Source organism: Muntiacus reevesi, chromosome 1, assembly GCF_963930625.1.
Source record: "Muntiacus reevesi chromosome 1, mMunRee1.1, whole genome shotgun sequence".
Lineage (NCBI taxonomy): Eukaryota > Metazoa > Chordata > Mammalia > Artiodactyla > Cervidae > Muntiacus > Muntiacus reevesi.
This window is the reverse complement of record NC_089249.1, coordinates 71,339,358-71,356,572: the sequence shown is the minus strand read 5'-3', so window position 1 is coordinate 71,356,572 and position 17,215 is coordinate 71,339,358. Positions and strand designations below refer to the sequence as shown.

At 54.9% G+C, this 17,215-nt stretch overlaps 3 protein-coding genes across 14 annotated transcripts; 2 read left to right on the top strand and 1 right to left on the bottom strand.

The window, feature by feature from the left end:
• Positions 1 to 14: 14 nt before the first annotated feature.
• On the top strand, positions 15 to 6,533 carry USP21 (ubiquitin specific peptidase 21). Of its 3 annotated transcripts, XM_065947050.1 has the most exons (13): positions 15 to 668; positions 1,496 to 2,116; positions 2,919 to 2,978; positions 3,110 to 3,230; positions 3,454 to 3,565; positions 3,747 to 3,902; positions 4,391 to 4,455; positions 4,707 to 4,810; positions 4,992 to 5,078; positions 5,362 to 5,440; positions 5,664 to 5,771; positions 5,876 to 5,990; positions 6,214 to 6,532. In XM_065947050.1, the coding sequence occupies exons 2-13, from the start codon at positions 1,517 to 1,519 to the stop codon at positions 6,302 to 6,304; spliced, it is 1,698 nt and encodes a 565-aa protein (XP_065803122.1). In that variant the 5' UTR covers positions 15 to 668; positions 1,496 to 1,516; the 3' UTR covers positions 6,305 to 6,532. The 3 variants fall into 3 exon arrangements, with proteins under 3 accessions (XP_065803122.1, XP_065803103.1, XP_065803113.1); XM_065947031.1 differs by lacking the exon at positions 15 to 668 and having other exon boundaries at positions 686 to 2,116; positions 6,214 to 6,533; XM_065947041.1 differs by lacking the exons at positions 15 to 668; positions 4,992 to 5,078 and having other exon boundaries at positions 686 to 2,116; positions 6,214 to 6,533.
• B4GALT3 (beta-1,4-galactosyltransferase 3) lies at positions 3,913 to 17,031 on the bottom strand. 7 transcript variants are annotated; one of them, XM_065947139.1, is made up of 9 exons: positions 16,934 to 17,031; positions 15,983 to 16,128; positions 15,349 to 15,647; positions 14,608 to 14,843; positions 13,641 to 13,831; positions 13,412 to 13,534; positions 12,108 to 12,212; positions 9,232 to 9,338; positions 3,913 to 4,427 (listed from the first exon to the last, which is right to left on the bottom strand). In XM_065947139.1, exons 3-8 carry the CDS (start codon positions 15,608 to 15,610, stop codon positions 9,281 to 9,283), a joined length of 975 nt encoding a protein of 324 aa, XP_065803211.1. In that variant the 5' UTR covers positions 15,611 to 15,647; positions 15,983 to 16,128; positions 16,934 to 17,031; the 3' UTR covers positions 3,913 to 4,427; positions 9,232 to 9,280. The 7 variants fall into 7 exon arrangements, with proteins under 7 accessions (XP_065803211.1, XP_065803218.1, XP_065803180.1 ...); XM_065947146.1 differs by lacking the exon at positions 3,913 to 4,427 and adding an exon at positions 6,728 to 6,865; XM_065947108.1 differs by lacking the exons at positions 3,913 to 4,427; positions 9,232 to 9,338 and adding exons at positions 11,202 to 11,977; positions 16,568 to 16,650 and having other exon boundaries at positions 16,934 to 17,004.
• PPOX (protoporphyrinogen oxidase) lies at positions 7,099 to 11,083 on the top strand. Of its 4 annotated transcripts, none has more exons than XM_065947070.1 (13): positions 7,099 to 7,470; positions 7,622 to 7,733; positions 7,880 to 8,014; positions 8,150 to 8,265; positions 8,447 to 8,579; positions 8,865 to 9,009; positions 9,119 to 9,309; positions 9,742 to 9,802; positions 9,982 to 10,100; positions 10,181 to 10,291; positions 10,389 to 10,538; positions 10,746 to 10,788; positions 10,871 to 11,083. In XM_065947070.1, exons 2-13 carry the CDS (start codon positions 7,647 to 7,649, stop codon positions 11,011 to 11,013), a joined length of 1,434 nt encoding a protein of 477 aa, XP_065803142.1. In that variant the 5' UTR covers positions 7,099 to 7,470; positions 7,622 to 7,646; the 3' UTR covers positions 11,014 to 11,083. The 4 variants fall into 4 exon arrangements, with proteins under 4 accessions (XP_065803142.1, XP_065803135.1, XP_065803148.1 ...); XM_065947063.1 differs by having other exon boundaries at positions 7,101 to 7,470; positions 7,639 to 7,733; XM_065947076.1 differs by lacking the exon at positions 7,099 to 7,470 and having other exon boundaries at positions 7,639 to 7,733; positions 8,134 to 8,265.
• Positions 17,032 to 17,215: the final 184 nt, after the last annotated feature.

Genomic DNA, 17,215 nt, shown 5'->3' with positions numbered 1-17,215 from the left:
GAATGAAAGGATATCCTGACTGCTGAAATCTGCACATGTGCTTTAGCAGGGAGACTCCTGCTTCGGCCTGCAAGATGACTGAGGACTGGTTTTGCAAGGCCAGTATTCCCTGCCCTCCGGGGAGCTTCCCATCCCTATGTGGATACTTCTCTGGTCTGGGGGCTGGACCCAGACCCTGCATTCGCATCCTCGCTTCCTGAGAAGGTCTGTGCTGCAAGTCGGGGAACCATACAACGATTGTCAGGTTTCTATCCTTTAAGGCCACGAGATGGGGCGATGGGACTCTGTACTTTAGGGACTTGCTTTGGAGTGGTGGTTTAAAGAAAATTTTTGGCAGAGCTGGGAACTGGCGGTCCTAAAGTTGGCTGTGTTTCCATGGTGTCAGTGGCGGAGCCAAAGGGGCGGGTTCACGCAAGCGCCGAGGATGCAGGTGGGTGGATTCTGAGTGTGGGTGCGCAGGCGCTCTGAGAGACAGTGAAGCCGGTGGCCGGTGGCCGGGCGGGACCAACAAAGATGGCGGCGGCCCCTGCGGCGGGAGAGAGCTGGGCAATAGCTGCGGCTAAAGCTGCAGCCGGGCCCGCGGGGGCGCTGCGCGAGGGTAGTAGGGGGTGGCCCTGAGCTGAGGCCTGACCCCGGTTGGCCTCCCCCGCCGCCTCACTCGGGGACAGGTACGGTCCGGGGCGTATGGCGTGGGGGGTTCCGGGGGAAGACTGCTCCAGACTCGAGAGATCGCCCTCCACAAAGGCAAAGCCGCTGGGGACCTGGCAGGCCTGAGAGAACTGGGCTGGAGGGACCAGCATCCTTGGATCGTGGAGAATATGCCTCTGGACCCCGTAGCCAATCAGCAGCCTCGGCCTTTCTGCCCTCGAGGGGGGCGGACCCGGTTGAAACCTGCTGTGGTGGGCGAGGTGCAGCGCTTGAGGGTCAGGGAATTAGTTGTTCGTCCTCCCTGCTCGCCACTGCCCCTAAGCCCCGACATCACTTTGGAGCTCAGATGCGGGGGGAGGGAGTGATTCGCAAGTCACCCTTTTAATCTGCTTCATTTGCAGCCCGGAGGGGCAGAGGTTTGAGAATGGAATGCTGTCTTTGGGGCTGTTTTGTACTTGCACCCACACCCCTATTTGACCAGAGGTTCTAAATGACCCAGAGCACATCCCACTTGACTAGTCAAGTATGGGGGACCTCCACGAACATTTAGATTATAAAGACAGACGAGATAGGAACTGTCTTTTCATTGGCTCTCCAGTAAAGCTGTATTCTGCAGGAAGAGGGTAAGAAATGTCGAATCAAAGCTCTGGACTGCTATCGTTCATTCGTTCATTTACTCAGTGGTCACTAAGGGTTTACTTCGTGCCAAACACTATGCTAGCTACTGGGGATAACATGACTGATGTGATAGATGTGGGTCCTGCCCTCCATGCACATAGCCAGCCATGGTAGCCTAGGTTCCCACCTCCCTCCATGTTCAAATGTTGACCCTGTCTTCTTCTCCCAGGTCCAGCCTGTGGTGTCCACAATGCCCCAGGCTTCTGAGCACCGCCTGGGACGGACCCGAGAGCCACCTCTTAATATCCAGCCCCGAGTGGGATCCAAGCTACCATTTGCTCCCCGGGCCCGGAGCAAGGAGCGCCGAAATCCAGCCCCTGGGCCAAATCCCATGTTACGACCTCTGCCTCCTAGGCCAGGTCCCCCTGAGGAACGGCTCAAGAAACTGGAGCTGGGACGGGGACGGACCTCAGGCCCTCGTCCCAGCGGCCCACTTCGGGCAGATCATGGAGTTCCCCTGCCTGGCTCACCACCCCCAACTGTGGCTCTGCCTCTCCCATCCAGGACCAACCTAGCCCGTTCCAAGTCTGTGAGCAGTGGGGACTTGCGTCCAATGGGAATTGCCTTGGGAGGGCACCGTGGCACTGGAGAGCTAGGGGCTGCCCTGAGTCGCTTGGCTCTTCGGCCTGAGCCACCCCCTTTGAGACGCAGCACCTCTCTCCGCCGCCTCGGGGGCTTTCCTGGGCCACCCACTTTGTTCAGCATACGGACAGAGCCCCCTACTCCCCATGGCTCCTTCCACGTGATATCTGCCCGGCCCTCTGAACCTTTCTACTCCGATGACAAGATGGTGAGGATTCGCCAGCACACGTGGCCTTCCATGCCCATGTTCCTCCGTACCTCCAGCTTTCTTGCCATCATATGGCTTTTCTTTCTCCTTTTCCCCCAAATTCCTTTTTCACCCCTTCATTTCAGTAGTGTGGACTCTCTTCTCCCTTACTTAAGTACCCTCGAGCCTCATAGACCCTTTTTGGGCTTGTCTGTGTCTCCCCAGCATGGTTTGCCATTTCATTCTCCAAGGAATTAACTCAACCATTTGGAATTCTTTGGGTCCCCAGTTCCTTAATTTCCCTTGCTGTGCCTTCTCTCCTAGGATGCTTGTCTAGGTTTAATTAATCTCTGGAGCCAAGGAGGGGCGGGCTCAGAACATCTGAGCTAATGTGGTTGCCCATTTCCCAAGCTAAGTGAGCTAGGCTCATTGCAGTTGGAGCCATCAGGAGAGGGTGTAGAAAGGGGCCACGGGTGCGGGAGGGGGCCTTGCGGGTAGCAAGGTGGGGGTGGGGAGCAGCTGGGCAACCATGCCAGTGCTTGGGGAGTTGCCCCAGGAGTTGCATCGCCGGCTAGCTGGGCAGAGGAGTAAGTGGGGAACGGATGGGACAGCCATGGCTGAGACCGTGGTACACTCAGCTGTGATGGGCTTACTGCTCCTGGCCAGCGAGGTAGGGAGACCCTGATACTCACTGAGAGAAAAAGTGTAGCGTTTGAGGGTGAAGGATGGGATGGGGAAGGCAGTGGGCAGCATGCTGTGGAAAGGTGGAAGTGCCAGGTAGGGTGTACAGGGACCTGTTGACTGTGCTGTACTGACCTTCCAGGCTCATCACACACTGCTTCTGGGCTCTGGTCACGTTGGCCTCCGCAATCTGGGGAACACGGTGAGAGCCATTCTTCCATCCTTCCTAACAGGAATGTGGGCTGGTGTTGAGGACAGGCATGGGCAGGGAAACTTGGAGAAGGACAGCACTGAAGTTCTCCTAAGGCATCTTGTGTCTCTCCTGCTCCCCAGTGCTTCCTGAATGCGGTGCTACAGTGTTTGAGTAGCACCCGGCCTCTTCGGGACTTCTGTCTGCGAAGGGACTTCCGTCAAGAGGTGCCCGGAGGGGGCCGAGCCCAGGAGCTCACTGAAGGTAAGGCAACAACCCCTGCTCCCCTCTTTCAAGTCCTCTTTTCCCCAACCCCGTGTAGGTTCATCTGTCAGTGGCGGTGACCCCGAGCCTGAAAGCTGGCAGTTGTATCTGTGTTTCCTTGTGTCTCATTTCCTAGAGGTTGTTTTCCGCCCTCTGGGCCTCCCCTTGCTTCCCTCTTGTAGTCACTAACTTTTGTTTCCCTTCCCCACTCCCATCCTAATAGCCTTTGCAGATGTGATTGGTGCCCTGTGGCACCCTGACTCCTGTGAAGCTGTGAATCCTACTCGATTCCGAGCTGTCTTCCAGAAATACGTTCCCTCCTTCTCTGGATACAGGTGGGAGAGCTGGAGGGTATGGGATTTCTCTCTGGCCTTGTCTGGGGGTCGGGAGCTCTGGCAGCCTCATCTGAGCCTTAAGATGCTCTTCATCCAGGAAGTGGGGACAGATGTCTGGGCAGAGGTTAGTGACTGTGGACTAGGGAGGAGTCAGTTGCCCATGCTCTTTGTCTGGCTGCAGCCAGCAGGACGCCCAGGAGTTTCTGAAGCTCCTCATGGAGCGGCTCCACCTGGAAATCAACCGCCGAGGCCGCCGGGCTCCACCGATCCTGGCCAGTAGTCCTGTTCCCCCCCAGCCCCGCCTCGGAGGGGCTCTGCTAGAAGAACCTGAGTTAAGGTAAGGTTGCTCCCCCTCCCTCTTCTCCCCGGTAGTCCATCAGCAGCATTCATCCTTCATAGAAGTGAGTCAGTCAAGACTGAGGCTGTAGGGTCCAAGGAAATACATGGTTCAGAAAGTGGTTTGTGAAGCAGCGCAGAAGTAGGAAGAAGGAATGAGGAGGCTGAGGGGCGCAGATGGAAGCAGAAGATAGCGCTGTGGCTGTCACCATATTGACGGAGGAGGGGATAATTAATTTATAAGGGACAAAAGGGGTTTGGAGCCAGGTGGAGGAAGACGGCATGTTCTTCCCTTGTCTACATTCCTTTGTTTTTCTCTCACCAGAAAGTCCTCTGGAGGAGGACTCCGTTGACTCTTGAAATAGAGAGAAGGAGCTGGGGCACGGAGGGGGTGGGGTACAGGCTTTGTGGATCATTTCAGTGGTGGTGGGGGTGCCCAGCATTCCTGCTGTCTCATGGACGCTTCCCACTTTCCTTGATCTGTGGTAGCGATGATGATCGAGCCAACCTAATGTGGAAGCGTTACCTGGAAAGAGAGGACAGCAAGATTGTGGGTATGGAATAAGACAAAGTGATGGGGGAAAGTGTGTGTAGGGGGGCGGTGCAGGCTTGGCAGAAAAAATCAATACTATCGAGGGGTATGGGAACAGGACTGGGTGGGTGGAAAAGTTGTTAGGGGTTTGTGAGGAGTGTTGGTGGTGGGAAAGGAAAGGTTAGGTACGGGGGTGGGAAGAGATGGGATTCCAATAAAGCACCTTAGGCATCCCACAGTGACTATTTCTCCTGCCCCTTTGCTTCTATCTAGACCTGTTTGTGGGCCAGTTGAAAAGTTGTCTCAAGTGCCAGGCCTGTGGGTATCGCTCCACGACCTTCGAGGTTTTTTGTGACCTGTCCCTGCCCATCCCCAAGGTGGGATTCCAGAAGATTCCAGGGGTGGATGGGACATGGGTTCTCTGATGCAACCCTCCCACCCCTAGTGTGGGAGGGAACCCTGTGGGTCTCTGGAGCAGAAATGAAGCTTGGATTACTTGAGAAGAGCTGGAAAAGTAAATTCATACCATGCTGACCCTTCACTCCCCTTTCCCCCCAGAAAGGATTTGCTGGGGGCAAGGTGTCTCTGCGAGATTGTTTCAACCTTTTCACCAAGGAAGAAGAGCTAGAATCGGAGAATGCCCCAGTATGTGGGGGTCCACAAGGGACATAGTAAGGGTGGGAAACCTGGGGGGGAGCTCCGTATGTGTAAAAGGGGTTGCATGGTGCCTGAGTATGAAGAATAATACGTGTCAGGGTTTGTAAAGGAGTTTCAGGTATGTCCTGGTGCTTCCAGGGCAGAGGGCAGCGGCCCAGAGGATACAGAAGTACATACAGAGCACAGTGAATTTGTACGAGTCAGGATGCCAGAAAAGCCAACTGAGGTGAGGAACACATTAACCTTATAACATGATTTGACATTTATTTAGGTGTGTGACCGATGTCGGCAGAAAACACGAAGTACCAAAAAGTTGACAGTACAAAGATTCCCCCGAATTCTCGTACTCCGTATCCTAATCATCAGATTATTTCTCCCATTCATTCTTTTTCCACATTTTCCATGTTTACAGAAGCTGGACATTAGGGAATTCAGTTTACCTTAGGAAAAGCCTGCCACTCCACCTTTCCCCATCGTGCTCCCCAGATGTGTTCAGGGTGGTGGACAACATTCAACTCCTCAGCCCCCCTCAGAGGCCCTCTGCCTCCCAAATTCTCCTTAACCAGAGCTTAGATCTTAATCGATTTTCCGCCTCCCGAGGCTCCATCAAGAAGAGTTCAGTAGGTGTAGACTTCCCACTGCAGCGACTGAGCCTAGGGGACTTCGCCAGCGACAAAGCCGGTGAGTGTGGCAGGGAAGGTGCTGAGGAGCTCCGTGAAGGGGAGGGAGGGAGCGGGACGGGGCACAGCTCTGACCGCAGGCTTTGGTGGTCTCTAACCCTGAAGGAAGCCCCGTGTACCAGCTGTATGCCCTTTGCAACCACTCGGGCAGCGTCCACTACGGCCACTACACAGCCCTGTGCCGGTGCCAGACTGGCTGGCATGTCTACAATGACTCTCGGTGAGAAGAGCCTGCTATTCAACTCCTGCCCTGTTCCCACAGCAGCCCTGACACCCTTCCCTAATACAAAGCCCCGGGAGAGCACAGTGCAGGGGGGCGGGGGGGCGGGGGGGGCCGGGGCTGGCATCCTGATCACCACCTGGATGCTGTGAGGTTGGTCTTGTGGGGAGGCAGGAATGCGCAGAGCTGGTCACACCTCTTTCCCCGTGTCCCTTCTTCCTAGTGTCTCCCCTGTCAGTGAAAACCAGGTGGCATCCAGTGAGGGCTACGTGCTGTTCTACCAACTGATGCAGGAGCCACCCCGGTGCCTGTGAAACCCTTTCAACACCCTTAAGCCCCCAGGCTCCCCATTTACCTCAGAGACGTCTATTTTTGTGTCTTTTTAATCGGGGAGGGGGGAGGGGGTGGTTGTACCTCCCGTTATTTTTTTTATTAAAAAATACCCTTTCACCTGGAGGCTCCCTTGTCTCCCAGTCCCGTGTACAGAACTCCACAGGCCCCCGCCCCGTGTACAGCCCCCAGACCCTCTACAGTCTCACTTTTTTTGTGAATAAATTTATTAAAAAAAAAAATGTCCTTGTTTGTATTTGTGTTTTAAGGGTGTGGAGATACAGAACTAGGTCGAATGGGGAGTCTTCCTGGGACTCAGTTCCCTATCTGAACAGATGGGGGCCCGCTCAGAGCCGTGGGGTGGGGATAGGGGTGTGGGACCAGGACACGTTGATGCCAAGGTTTACACTGGGAGGAAAAGAGGGAAGGAAAACTTGAGACTCGGGAAGCTGTAAGGAAGCCCGGAGCGGGAGTGCGGGCACGGGGGTCCACGGGTTTTGCCAGCGTAGGGGGCTGTCTCCCGAGAGCGTGGTACCCAGGGACCCCTGTGGATAAACACGGTACGCTGCCAGGCCGCCCTAGCTCCCACAGGCTCAGGCTGTTGCTAACATCAAGGAGCTGTTTATGGAGTCACCTCCCCACGGACCAGCCTCCAGCGTCCCTATCTACTCTCCCTACAAGTAGAGCTCATGGGACCCTCCCTCCAGGGTTCTCACCCTAGGTGGGGCCTGGAAAGCTCGAGCTGGAGAATGCTGACCAGGATTCAGCTCTCGCCGCTCCAGCCCTGAAGGGAGGGCCGTGCGGGAAACGGCCGCTCCCTCCAACCCGGCATCGAACCAGTTAATCTCCAGCTTCAGAGAACCGCCTTCTACCGGCTGGGGAGGCCGCGAGACTAGAATGGACGGGGAGTCGGAGAGGCCAAAAAGCTTGGGGGCGGAGGCAGCGGGCTGAAAGCGCTCGGCCTGGAGAGGGGTGGAAGGGAACGCGCCACCGAACCCCGGCGTCCAGTTGGATCCCCGAGCCCTGCGCGAGCAGATAGCGTGGGTGTGGCCCTTATCCACTTCCCCTGTCCTCCCCGGAACGCCGGCGGGGTGATGCGCTGAGACCTCTACCTCCTCCTTTCGCCTCATTTTTCTCGTTCCCCTCGTGGGTGAGTCCTAGGCCCTGGGAGGGGACCTCGGAGTTCCACCACCCCATCCGCCGGCTCTTGGTTTCCCCGAAAGCAGCGAATGGCCGGGGGTGGAACGCGGAGCTCGCAGGTTTTCTGGAGAGCAGGGTGCTTGCGGTCACCCTGGCCGTAGTGCGTCTTCACTCGCAGGGTTCTTCATGGGCCGGACCGTGGTCGTGCTGGGCGGAGGGATCAGCGGCTTGGCCGCCAGTTACTACCTGAGCCGGGCCCCCTGTGCCCCCAAGGTGAGTGCCCCACGATGCCAGAGGGAGCGCCTTTAACACTTCTCTCCCATTTCCCGCGGGAACGAACGCGCCGCCCCCCTCTTCTCCTGACCCCTCTGCCGCCGCGGCTGTGGCCGTAGGCTGCAGCGTCTCCCTCTTGTCCTCAGGTGGTCTTGGTGGAGGGCAGCGAGCGCCTGGGAGGCTGGATCCGCTCAGTACGAGGGCCAGATGGTGCTGTTTTTGAACTTGGACCTCGAGGAATTCGGCCGGCGGGAGCCCTGGGAGCCCGGACCCTGCTCCTGGTGAGCGGCTTGTGGAATGCTTAGGAGAGATTGCGGAGGGGCCTTCACTAAAGGATAGAGTTAAGGGGAGCAAGTGGATTTGGTGGCCAGCCCTTTCCTTAGTATATCCTCCTCTTGAGGACGTGTGGAGAGCAGGTTTCTGAGCTTGGCCTGGACTCGGAAGTGCTGCCTGTCCGGGGAGACCATCCAGCTGCGCAGAACAGGTTCCTGTATGTTGGTGGTGCCCTGCATGCCTTGCCTTCTGGCATCAGGTAACGTTATCGCTTCCTTACTGCCGTCCTTCTGCTTTGCCCTTATCCTTACACCCCTTCCATTTCCTCATCTCCCAGTCTGTCAGCCCTCCCAGCAAAAGGGGCCAAATGAATGGAAATGACCCCTGGAGCTGGGGAGGTAAATCAGAGCTCCCTTTTCACTGTGCCTTCCTCCATACAGGGGGCTCCTCCGCCCTTCACCTCCCTTCTCCAAACCTCTGTTCTGGGCTGGGCTGAGGGATTTGACCACCCCTCGTGGCAAAGACCCTGATGAGACTGTGCACAGTTTTGCCCAGCGCCGCCTTGGTTCTGAGGTACCACCACCCAGAAGCCCCCAAATCCCTCCCCTTCTGAACCAGCTGCAAGTCTACCACGAGGGACTCTTCTGTAGCCTCTGAACAGGCCCTCTTCTCTTCATACCCAGTAGCCCCCCAAACTCAGTGTTGAGGTGAATGCCTTCAGTTCCTTCCCGTCCCATCTGTTGTAGCCAGACTGCTTTCCAAGTAAACCCATACTGCCTCCATTCCCTACCAAGCAGGGATTAGTGGAAATTAGTGCAGTGTATTCCTTGGCCTCTCAATCCTAGTCTCACCCTTAAGGTGGCATCTCTAGCCATGGACAGTCTCTGCCGCGGAGTGTTTGCAGGTAACAGCCGTGAGCTCAGCGTCAGGTCCTGCTTTCCCAGTCTCTTCCAAGCTGAGCAAACCCATCGTTCCATATTACTGGGGCTGCTGCTGGGGGCAGGTGAGGGGGCAGTTGGTTCAAGGGTTGAAGATATTAAGGACTGCCAGAGTGAGGGACTGGAGGCAAGGGGTGCTATTTTAAAGATTCTTCTCTGCTTCCTCCTCTGCAGGCCGGGGCCCACAACTGGACTCAGCACTTATTCGCCAAGCTCGGGCTGAGCGCTGGAGCCAGTGGTCACTCCGTGGAGGGCTGGAGACATTGCCCCAGGCCCTGAACGCTCACCTGACTAGTAGGGGTGTCAGTGTTCTCCAAGGCCAGCCAGTCTGTGGGCTCAGTCTCCAGGCAGAAGGGCGCTGGAAGGTAGGAGAGCCTCCTGGACTGTGATGAACCTGTGTGTTAAGAGTTTTCATCTTTGTTTCAACTCCAGAACTGGAGTTTCTCTTTTTCTTCTGTCCTAAAAGCTGCTTAAATATGAACTACCCCAGGTTCTTAAGCCTTATTTGTGGGCCTTCCTCCAAGACCTTTTGATCCAGATCTGTGCATAGAAGTAGTGCTTATATAGAAGTGGCTCCCCCTAAGAGAAAGACCCACCCAGGTCCACTAAACATTTCAGATTGGCCCACTGGCTTTTGTCTGGCCCACTTACTGGAGTAACAGGGGGATGATTTTTGTTCTGACTACATAGTCTCTTCATCCTGAGTCAGCATCCAATCTCTCTCCTGCCACTTGGGTGCTGGGAAACTGAGGCAGAATTCCCATGATTTCCATCTTTTAATGTTTTCATCCTTTCAGGTGTCTCTAGGGGACAGCAGCCTGGAGGCTGACCACATTATTAGTGCCATTCCAGCTTCAGGTAATGGGATAGCCACCCTCCCCTTCCCCAGCCAGGGTGAGGCAACCTAGCTTCTTCCTGGGCCAACGGGACCATACCATGCCCTTGAACTGCTCATCCTTGTGGGGGGTCTTATCCTAAGGACGGTGGCTAAAACTGCCCTGGGAATGCCTCCTGAGGCAGGCTGCTCTCTCCTCCAGTGCTCAGCAAGCTGCTCCCTGCTGAGGCCGCACCGCTGGCCCGTGCCTTGAGCACCATCACTGCGGTATCTGTGGCTGTGGTGAATCTGCAGTACCGAGGAGCTCGTCTGCCTGTGCAGGTGTGACCCAGAAGGAGAGAGACAGACACAGGCTCAGCTGGAACCCTTCCCTCCTGACCCAGTCTCTTTGTTTCCTCCAGGGGTTTGGACATTTGGTGCCATCCTCAGAAGATCCAGTTATCCTGGGAATTGTGTATGACTCCGTTGCTTTCCCTGAGCAGGATGGGAGCTCCCCGGGCCTCAGACTGACTGTGAGAGAAGTGGCCATGCTTAGTGGGGTTTCCAAAGGGCTCCTCTCCGCCCCAGTGCAGTAAGGTCAGGCTGGTCAGCGCCATCTTCCCTCCTTAGGTGATGCTGGGAGGTTCCTGGTTACAGACACTAGAAGCCAGGGGCTGTGTCTTATCTCAGGAGCTGTTCCAACAGGAGGCAGAGAAAGCTGCTGCCACTCAATTAGGACTGAATGAGCCACCAAGTCACTGCTTGGTCCATCTACACAAGGTGAGTTGGTAACACAGGTAAACATTCTTCAGCTACCTAGTAGATGCAGGCCTTGGAGGCAGGGACTGATCCATTTGTCACTGTCTACCCAGGCCTGTTGTTGTTCAGTTACTAAGTCATGTCTGACTCTGTGACCCCGTGGAACGTGGCACCCAGCCTGGGATATCAATAATAATGTTTTCTCTGTATCCCTTTTTCTCTCCCCAGAACTCTATCCCCCAGTATACATTAGGCCACTGGCAAAAATTGGGTAAGTTGAGAAAGCAGCTGGGCTGAGAAGAGCCATGAAAATAGACCCCAAGCTGTGATATTCCTTTTATCTTTCCTTTCAGAGTCAGCTGCCCAATTCCTGGCTGCTCAGAAGCTGCCTTTGACCCTGGCGGGGGCCTCCTACGAAGGGGTTGCTGTCAATGATTGTATAGAGAGTGGGCGTCAGGCAGCAGCCCGTGTCTTGGGCACAGAACCTAACAGTTGACCCTCAGCTCCCATTCCTTCTTGCCCCTGGTGGCAGGAGTTCTCTCACCCATGAAAATAAAAGTTTCTAAAGCTTGGCTTGCTCTGGCTGTTCTGTCATCCAAGGGCAGAAGGTGGGGGTGGGTGAGCAAAGATAGGCAAAGAGTGCCTGGGATGCAGAAAGCAGGAGCAGAGGCGAGACAAAGTCCTTTATTAGAAAATATATCAAAATCCCAGCCCCCTGAGCCAGGTCCAAAAGAGGGAGCTACTCCATTACTGGCAGAAAGTACCCAGGGAGGGGCTTCCTTCAAACACACTTCCTGGGAACCATAAATAGAATAAATATTCACAGAGGTCCCGGGAGAAGCCAGATCACTCTTCTCTCCATGGAAGAAGAAGGGATTTGGGGTCCAGCCCTGCTCCTACCCCATGGGCAGGGGAGTCCTAGGAGTCATCACATAAGTCGTGACATCAAGGATTCACAGTCATAAGCCCTGGCAGGTGACCCTAGAAAGAGAGACCCCCAGGGCCAGAGGAGCCCAGCTCCAGTCCAGCAGTGAGGAGAGGCCCCTGCCCCCAGCACAGCAGTGAAGTTCAGTTCCCCCACATCCCTCTAAGAGCAGTGAGGAGCTGAGGGTGGGGAAAATGTAACCCCTCCGATTCAGTTTCATGATTAAAGTGGGAAAGATTCAGTTTCATGATTAAGAAGAAGTCAGTGTGAACCATGGGGAGCTGTGTGGTTGGCAGTAGGCAGAGGGCCAGGCCTGGCTGGGGGCCGGCGCTGCAGCATCTCCTGACGGAAGGCTTGGGAGGAACCAGGTGGGTAATGGGGACCAGAGGAAGTCCGGGGACCCCGAGGGTCAGTTCCAATGTCTGCTGTGATGTTGGTATAGAGAGGGCCCAGCTCTCGAGACAGCAATTGGTATGTCAGTGAGTTCATGCCATCTTGAGTCCAGGAATTCTGGGTACGGACCAGGAGGTCAAATCTGAGGGTTAGAGATCGGAGACTAAGACCCGGAATAGCTAGGAATCTATAGAAACTTTTAGGAGCTGCCTGGCTGGGGTGTAGAGCCCTGAGGATTCACTAATAAATCCCAGGCAACCCTCCCATCCTACCTGTGGGGATTTTCCTCGTTGCCCTTATCTCCTCGGTGCTTCACCATCTTATAATGCCCCACAGATGTGGGGGGACGAGAGATCTTCATCCCAGCCAAGCGAACCCTATGGGAAAAGCAAGGGTACCTTGGAGGATCCGGAGTGGAAGAAAGCTGCTGACAGGTGAGCAAGAAGAGCTAAGGCCAGCAAGGAAGGAATTGTATGTTTCTTTACACAAAGAATAACTATTACTAACTCGACAAAGGGCCAAGTACTGGAAGGGCAAACAGAAAAGTCAAAAAGAAAGAAGGAAAGGCAGAAGAGAATGTAAAAGCTGGTTGTTTCCAAATCCTCAGGGCCTAGTGCAGGCACCCTGGGGCCTATAAACAATTGGCAGGGGTAGGTTTGCACCTCCCACCTGTTTCCTAAATGGCTCCCAGGAGCTGCCTTTGCTGTCTGGAAAGGACAGGGAGAGGAACCATTTTGTCAAAAAAGGTAGGACAAGACTGGGAACCACAGACCCAAGTTCAGCAATTCTTACTGAGATTAGTGGCTGAGCAGCTTCAGCTCTGCTGCACTCCTACCCCCCACCTACATTTAAGAAAAGGGTGGAACCAGGAAATCAGGGCCTGGAAAGAAATGAACTACAATTCTGATACACAGAAGCAAGAATGAGGATGGCTGGGGAAGGTACTGAAAGAATACATACATTTAGAAATTGCTGGGTGCTTTACACACATACAGAAAACAAGAATTCATAGAGATGTCATCCCAGAGGACAAAGCAGTAGGAGAGGCAAGGGGCCCAGCATATCAAGCCCAAATAGTCAAATGACATATGAAATTGGGTCAGCTGAGGCTGAAGGTCAAAATGTTTCACATGCTAAAAATAAGCTGGCATCATGCCAATGGCACAGGCCCTTCATTTTTTTTAAAGAAAAAAGTGATTCTGGACTCTGGAGCAGAGCCTTTCCTCTTCCAGCTCTGCAGGAAGTGGTTTGGATGCAATCCTAGCAGAGGCAGGACTAAACAGTCTCTAGGCCCCTTTCCAGCTCTGGAATCCCATGATACTATTGGGATTGATTGTATTGATCTTGTCTTCTCTCCCGGGAATGTTACTAACCAGGTCCAAGGGACTGAAGGATGACAGAAGGGGGAGCAGCATGCAAAGCCTGACCCGGGCAGGCTGAAAGATAAGGGAGAGGAATAGGCACTGTTCAGGACCAGGGAGCTAAATGAGTGTTAAAAGACTAGGGCTAGAGGTGGTCTTAGAGGACGGGGATCCAGGCTGGGGTTGGGGAAGAGGGTGGTGGCAAGAAGTCTCACCTGGCAGCAATGTCATCATCCTCACCACCCCAGCCCCAGTATTCATTGGGGAAGCCATTCATCTTCAGGTACTGGTCAGGAGTGAGCGCTGAGACCCCGCCAAAGTACTGGGGATATGGGAGGCTAGGGAGAGAAAGAGCCCTGGATTCCACATGTCTTCTGGGAGCCATCCCTCCTTCTTCCACTGGATGGTGGAATACCCTGCTTCCAGTACCCTCCCGCCCTCTACCTGTATCCAAACTTGTTCATGGCAACAGCAACGTGCCGAGGTCCTCGGGGGTCGCACACATACAGGTTGTGGTCGTTCTCTGGCAGGAGATCCACATCATGCAGGAACAAGCAGTCCCATTCTTCATCACGCAGGGCCTCCCGCACCCCAACATTCAGCAGCTTTGCCCTATTAAATGTTCCATTTCCAGCCTGGAAGATAATGGAGGAGGACCAACTAGGTCTATAGGTGGCACGGAGAAGCATAAAGGTGAAAGGAGGGAAGTCAAAGTGGGTTACGGGATAAAGAGGATGAAGAGAAAGAACTTCTTTGTTTTTTCATTCAATAAAAAATTATTGAGCATCAGTATGTGCCAGATGGGCTTCCCTGGTGGCTCAGACGGTAAAGAGCCTGCCTGCAACGCAGGAGACCCGGGTTTGCTCTCTGGGTCAGGAAGATCCCCTGGAGAAGGGAATGGCAACTCACTCCAATATTCTTGCCTGAAGAATCCCATGGACTGCAGAGCCTGGCTGGCAAAGTCCATGGGGTCGCAAAGAATTGGACATGACTGAGTGACTAATACACATATGTGCCTGACCCAGACATGCTACTATTTAGCATTTAATCCCAACAACCATGTGAAATAGGTGGTATGCTGGTTACCACTCTTTGCCTCATTTTAGCAGGTTGGGTGTCTTGCTCAAGGTCACATATGAAACAAATGGCAGAACCAGAACTTTAGCCCAAATCTGTCCACTTCCAAATTCAACAATGGAAAAATCATGGAAGATTACAGGACGATGGGCATATCTTTAAGAAGAAGCATGGGGCTAACGTGTTGGCAGAGCAGTGCAAGCTGCTGCTTTCTTACATTCCAGTCTGACCCTCTTTTAATTATTTTGAGACCCATTATATGTGAGTGGAGTGGAATTTGCTTGAGGCTTCCTTATAAAAAAGAAAATCACAGTGGCGTGGGGACTGGGAGTACCTGGTGGATGACATAGATGCCATAAGCAAGCTGCTGGCGCTGCAGGAACGGATGCAGGTGGTAGAGCAGCAGGCGCAGGTGGTGCTCCCGGGCGCGGTGGGGCACAATGACGGCTGTCCGGGACCGGGGCTCACAGCCTGCAGGGCGGTATCGGCCCCCCGGCCCCACCCGGGGGTTCCTCTCTACGATCTCTGCCAGCGACGGCACCGGGGTGAAGGACACGGACACGGGACCCACTGTCGGGGGGAGGGGGGTGACAAGGTCAGGGGTTAGAAAGTCAGAGAGGCCTGTCCCTGGCTCTGACTCTGGGACTCAGCTCCCTCAAGGGCCTGCTCAGACAAAGCCTTGAGTTCCCCATCATTGGAACAACTTTGCAGAGTCTGGAAGGTGAAGGCTCCTCACCTAGCCTGCCTTTTTTTAGGGTTCCTTAACTCTCCCCTGCCTCACAAGGTTGGAAGCTTACAGTTAGCAGGTGGAGAGAACAGGACTTCCAACTAACTCCTAATCCTACCCTGAGGCAGGAAGAGCCCATAAACAGGCAGGCAGTGCAAAGCTGTGGCTCAATCAAAGAACCCAAGTCGAAACTCCAAAGTTAGAGTCCATTCTATCTCAACATTAGCCTACCTTCCAGTTCCATGACCCTCCAGTTTGAAGACCCACTGCTGCCATCCTATACTTGTCCAAGCCCCCTGTCCCCACACCTTGGCCTTGTCTTCACTTCTGCCTTCCTTCTGCACTCACCTAAGAGAGGAGATCGTTCTGGACAGTACGGCAGGCTTTGAGGAGCTGGGAGGCCCCCTGGGGCAACAGGGGCCCCAGGCAGGTGACTGAGGTTACTGTAGACATCATGGGGATGAGAATAGTCAAATGTCGGCTCCTGCTCTCGGCCAAAGAGCGCACTGAGGCTTCGAAAGCCCCCCAACGACAGGTACATCATGACTGCCAGCTGGGAGCCCACAAGTAGGGCCAGTGTGCAGGGCCGCTCCAGCAACCTCCGCAACATCCTGCGCTGAGGTCTGGATGAGAGAGAGAGGAGAGTTCTGGGGGGGACAGGAAGACAGCATGCCAGCAGAGAGATCATCGGGTATTGATGAAGGTGGTCGGGCAGGGGTAAAGAGGAAAAAGGAAAAGAACAAAGTCACACAAGGGCGCACACAGGTATACAAAAAGAAAGAGAATGTAACCATCAGCAGGTCGCACCACCTGTCACTTCCACCCTAAGTTTCACTCTCCACCACCCCTCCCTCAAACCACTCCTACCACCTACTCAGTCCCTACCCTCAAGAATGCTTACATCATTCAGGTCCCAAGGCCATTCCAGAGCATTCTCTGGAGGACATTCCTTCCAATTTTAGAGGGGGAGAGATAGACTCACCTAGATTCAAACTGTCTTCTTCAGGATCATGGGGACTCCAGGAGGTCCCGGGGGAGCAGAGATGTGAAGCATTATATAAAATTGGAAATGTAAGAAAAGACAGAGACAGGCTCCATCCAGCACTCCAACAGCAATCTTGGGACCAGCTGGAACAGAAGTGGTCAAGGATAGCCAGCCACCCTCAGAGGGGCAGAGAGCAGGAACAGGGTGAAGCCGGTTTCCCCGAGCGAGGGAAAGTGGTTGGAGAGAAAAGGGGTAGAGCAGGAGATGCTAGGTCCCCGGCTCTGCCCCAGCCATCCTATAACGTGTCAGATTCACTCGGTATTTAACCATCCCCCACCCCAACAGGACCAACCTGTTTGGGGAGTGGGGACAGGGCAGCTACTGGAGATCTGGGTGAGGCAGTCCTAACAGGACTGTGAAGTGGCCTCAAGAGAACCCAGGGAGGCGGAGGAAAATGGCTCATTTCCGTTCTTCACATTTATGGGAGCTAGCTCCGCAGGTGCAGGGATGTGACCACCTGGGAGCTGTAAGCAAACAACCCCGGAGCGCGGCAGGAAATAGGATGCGGGTGGCGTCCTCTACCTTCTACCTTTCTCCATCCGGGCGAGGGTCGGGATCACGGTTATTGATGAAATGAGACAGGGAGAGGGAGGGCTGGGCAGAACCTGTCAGAAGAACCTGGGCTAGCTCACCTAGAGGGGCGTGGTCAGCGGTCTGGAAGGGGTTACAGCCCAGCTCTTTCGGAGCAGCCTCCTCTCATCCCATGCCAACCTCCTCTGGCGATTGCTCTACCTCGCGAAGTGAGCCCACCGGCCTCTATCCGGACTTGCACTTAGGTCTCCCTCCTTGCTCAAGGCTGTTTACAGCCTTTACCCAAAACTTCTCACCTTCCCAATCTCCCAAACCTTTCTCCAGGGCCTCCCACCCCACCATCTCCAGCCTACACACCTGGCCTTCTGCCGCCCGTCGTCACCGCCACCCGGACAGCCGGGCAGGAATCGCTGCCGCCATCTTGGAAGCGGGCGCCGCGGGGGCGGGGCCTCGCGTCACGGGGCGGGGCCTCAGAGGGGAGCCGCCCAGGCGTGGGGCGCAGGGTCTGAGCACCGCCGGGATGGTGGGGCTCGCTTCAGGCCGCAAGCAACGAGGGGCTCGACCCTTTGGGAACCAGCGCAGGGGTTCTTCCCCACTGGGCCGACCCCTAGCAGGATTCGATTCCCCAATCCTCAATTC